This window comes from Fukomys damarensis, unplaced genomic scaffold (assembly GCF_012274545.1).
Source record: "Fukomys damarensis isolate Sample0158 unplaced genomic scaffold, DMR_v1.0_HiC HiC_scaffold_19, whole genome shotgun sequence".
Taxonomy (NCBI): domain Eukaryota; kingdom Metazoa; phylum Chordata; class Mammalia; order Rodentia; family Bathyergidae; genus Fukomys; species Fukomys damarensis.
In genome coordinates, this window is record NW_022900931.1 from 63,899,276 (window position 1) to 63,902,591 (window position 3,316).

Sequence of the window (3,316 nt, forward strand, 5' to 3'; positions counted from 1 at the left end):
ACGGCGGCGGGAGCGGCGGCGGCTGAAGCGGCTGGCGGAGGATGAGAAGCCCCGCAGGCTGGGACGGCTCAAGTGAGAATCCCCGGGACCTGCCGTCCCCAGGCCCATAGCGGGGGCTCGGACTCAAGGTTCCCGCCCTGCCTGAGCTCCGCTGATCACCCCGGGCCGTGTCCGCAGGTACCAGGCCCCCGACATTGATGTGCAGCTCAGCGCAGAGCGCTCCGGCTCGCTCAGGACCCTGAAGGTGTGTGTCCATGACGCTGGCACGGGGACCGTGCCCGGTGATGACACCATCCTTGCTCCCCGTGCCCCCAGGGGCTGTGGGTGACAACTTGGCTGCCCCTGGGCTGGGCTGTGGGGCCGTTGCCCGGGGGCTGAGGGCACGGGGTCCTGTGGGGAGGGGTGGGTGGCCTTTCTCTCCAGCTGGCCCTTTGGTCCGGTGGGGTCTCGGGGTGACCGTTCGGGGCCGGCCTGGCTCCCACCCTGGGCCCCTCCGTGCCCCGCGCTGCTTCCTCACCCTCTGTCTGCCGCAGCCCGAGGGCAACATCCTGCAGGATCGCTTCAAGAGCTTTCAGCGCCGGAACATGATCGAGCCCCGGGAGAGAGCCAAGTGAGGACCGGGCCGGGAGGGTGCTGGTGACGGGGGCCACGCTCCGTCCTGACACCTGCTGTGCTTCCCAGGTTCAAGCGCAAGTACAAGGTGAAGCTGGTAGAAAAGCGGGCGTTTCGAGAGATCCAGTGAGTGTCCCCTTGCCGTCACGGTGACAGAAACAGCCAGCAACCCTGGACCCTGTAGTGCCCCTGCTCACAGGGCCTGGTCAGCCTGGGTGGCATCGGAAGGTCCCACAGGAAAACCAGAGGGCGCCACGCCTCAGTCCCGGGCCTCTCTGTCCCCAGGCTGTAGCAGCACTGACGCCGGAGACTCCGCCCCTCAATAAAGCACCTGTGACCAGCGCCCGCGCTGTGTGGCTTCTTCCTCTCCTGCCTGGCTTCTCTGGTGTCCCCTGCTGTCCAGGTCACAGAGAACAGTGCTAGGCTGCTTCGAAGCTGGGGGCTGGACCGTCCCGGCCCTGTCACTGGTGGGCAGATGGGACACGGCAAGGCTGGGGTGGCTAAGTGTGTCCGAGGCCCTGCATCCAACCCCAGCACTAGGAAGATTCCTAAGGGGCTGGCAGGGCGTGGCGCGGGGGCATTAACCCTGTGAAGCCGCAGCGGCCGTGAGGGCTGAGCATCTGGCTTTGGAGGTGAGGGAACAGGCTGTCAGGAGAGCTCGTGGGTGTGTGGGACTGGGGGTTGGACCCCGCGCGCCCTGCCCTTGAGCTACGTCCTGCCCCAATTTTTAGATTTTATTTGGAGACAGGGTCTTGCTAAGGTGCCCAGGCTGGCCTTGAACTCGGGATTCCTGCCTCAGCTTCCGGAATAGCTGGGATTACAGGTCTTGTAGTGACCATGGCGTCCCTTCTCTGGAGACTGCTGTATAGGGACGCAGGGTGCTGTCCTTGCAGCCCGGGTCAGTGCAGGTGTTGCCCTTGGCCCTGGCCCTCTGTCTGCCCGCTCCTGGGAGGATTTCCACAGCCTCCCTGGAGCACCCTTCAGGGTCTGTTGGGTTCCGGACACAGCGGCCTTGGAGCCGAGTGGTGGCTGTGATTTTTCTCCTGTAAGGTGGGATTGGGTTTTATTTTTCTTTTGAACAGGGTCTGGCTGTGTACCCTGGGCTGCCCTTGGACTCTGGGCAGTCCTGCCTCAGCCTCGCAGTGCCGGGATGCCAGGCTGGCACCGTATGTGCGACTTCTCTCCACATCGGCCCTGGCTGCCCCTGTTCCTTCTCTGCTGCTGCTCTCTCTGACGTTTTCCTCCGGGGAGGTTTGTTGCCTCCCTGACTCCCGGTAGCTCTTTATTGCCTGGGTCTGAAGTCTGTCTTGCACAGGCCTCTTCTGCGCTGTTGATTTGCCTGTGGGGCCCTTTATCGGGCAGAAGAGTTCAGCATTGGAAGTCTCCTGTCGGTCTTTTCTGCTGTGGCCTTTGGGGAGGTTTCTCCAAGGATGGCTGTTCATGAAAAGAGGCAGTTTGTACAAGACAGGAAGGCGCTGGGGTCAGAGCCCCGCGTCGCTGCACATGGTGATGTTGCAGAGCGGTTTCTGTGGTTCCTCCATCTTAAATAAAAAGTGTTTTTCAGATGTGGAGACGCTGTGTGCCTGTGTGGGGGTGGGCTGGGCCCTCACTAGCGCCCCCAGGAGAAGCCGCCCTCCCAGCACTGCGGGGGCCCCGAAACCCCCTGAGGAGAGGGGCCCAGGGACAGGGCCTGCCCGGTGGTGACCTGGCCTGGATTCTGCCTCGGGAGGCGGCTATGGGCCGAGGAGCGCCATGCAGGGCTTCTGCAGCTTCCTCCACACGGTGGGGGTGTCAGGGCTCCTGGGAGGCCATGCAGCTAACCGCGAAGCTCTCAGGCTGGGTACTGACCCGGGTGCCTTCCAAAGCCCTGCGCCTCTGAACCTGTAATGTCCCGTTATTTTTCCTAAACGGAATTGTTTGGCATCCAAAGTGATAAGAGCTCCAGGTATCGCCAAGTCTGCTTCTGCTTCTGCCTGATTTAAAAATGTTAGAAAGCTGAGTGCGATCCCACCCTTCAGGGGCCTGAGGCAGGGGGATCACAAGTTCAAGCCCAGCCTGGGCAACTCAGTGAGACCCTGTATCAATAAAAAGCCAGGCCCGCCTGTGACCCCAGCACGAGAGAGGCTGAGACAGAATCACTGTGAGTTCAGACCAGCCTGGGCTCCATAGTGAGTTCCAGGCCAAGGTGACCCTGTCTCAAAAAAGGCGGAGGGTGGGGGGCGCGTCCCGGTTCCGTCCACACCCTAGAAGAAAACCCTGCCCCTTGGAAAGGGCTGGGTAACCCCGCACCTCGTTGCACCTGCTGGCGTGGCTGGGGAGGGCGCAGCTGGGAGGCGGTGGGGCGCTCGAGCCTGGGGCCCGAGTTCTGCTTTGGGACCGAGTTACACGCTGGCTGTGTGGCTTCTCTGTGCCTCAGTGTCTCCGCCGAGACACGGACGCGAGCCTCCGCCCCGCAGAGTGCACCGCACCCACCGGGCCATGGCGCTCCATGTCCCAGCTGGGGAAAAAACACTGGAAATTTGGGGCCGGTGCCAGACTCAAGCACGCCCTGACCTCATGACTCCGGCTTGTGCCTGGGAAAGCACTGAGGAAATGGCCGGCCTGGCAGGAGCAGAAGGGGAGGAAACAGCATGGGTGGGGTGGCTCTGCCTGGCGACTCCTGAGAAAGGTCTGGGTCTGTCCGGTCCTCCCTGCCACCATCCCG

General features: G+C 62.8%; 1 protein-coding gene and 1 non-coding gene across 2 annotated transcripts in view; both read left to right on the forward strand.

Annotated features, from left to right (window-relative positions):
- Positions 1-2,162, forward strand: part of Nop53 (NOP53 ribosome biogenesis factor) — an 8,283-nt gene extending 6,121 nt beyond the window's left edge. The window contains 4 exon segments of the mRNA XM_033766011.1: positions 1-72; positions 178-244; positions 534-610; positions 682-2,162. The exon segment at positions 1-72 is cut by the window's left edge and continues 22 nt beyond it. Coding sequence (XP_033621902.1) covers positions 1-72; positions 178-244; positions 534-610; positions 682-742 — 277 coding nt within the window. The 3' untranslated portion in view covers positions 743-2,162.
- LOC117286981 lies at positions 276-383 on the forward strand. Its single transcript, XR_004518180.1, has one exon. It is a non-coding gene; the product is annotated as a small nucleolar RNA SNORD23 (small nucleolar RNA).
- Positions 2,163-3,316: the final 1,154 nt, after the last annotated feature.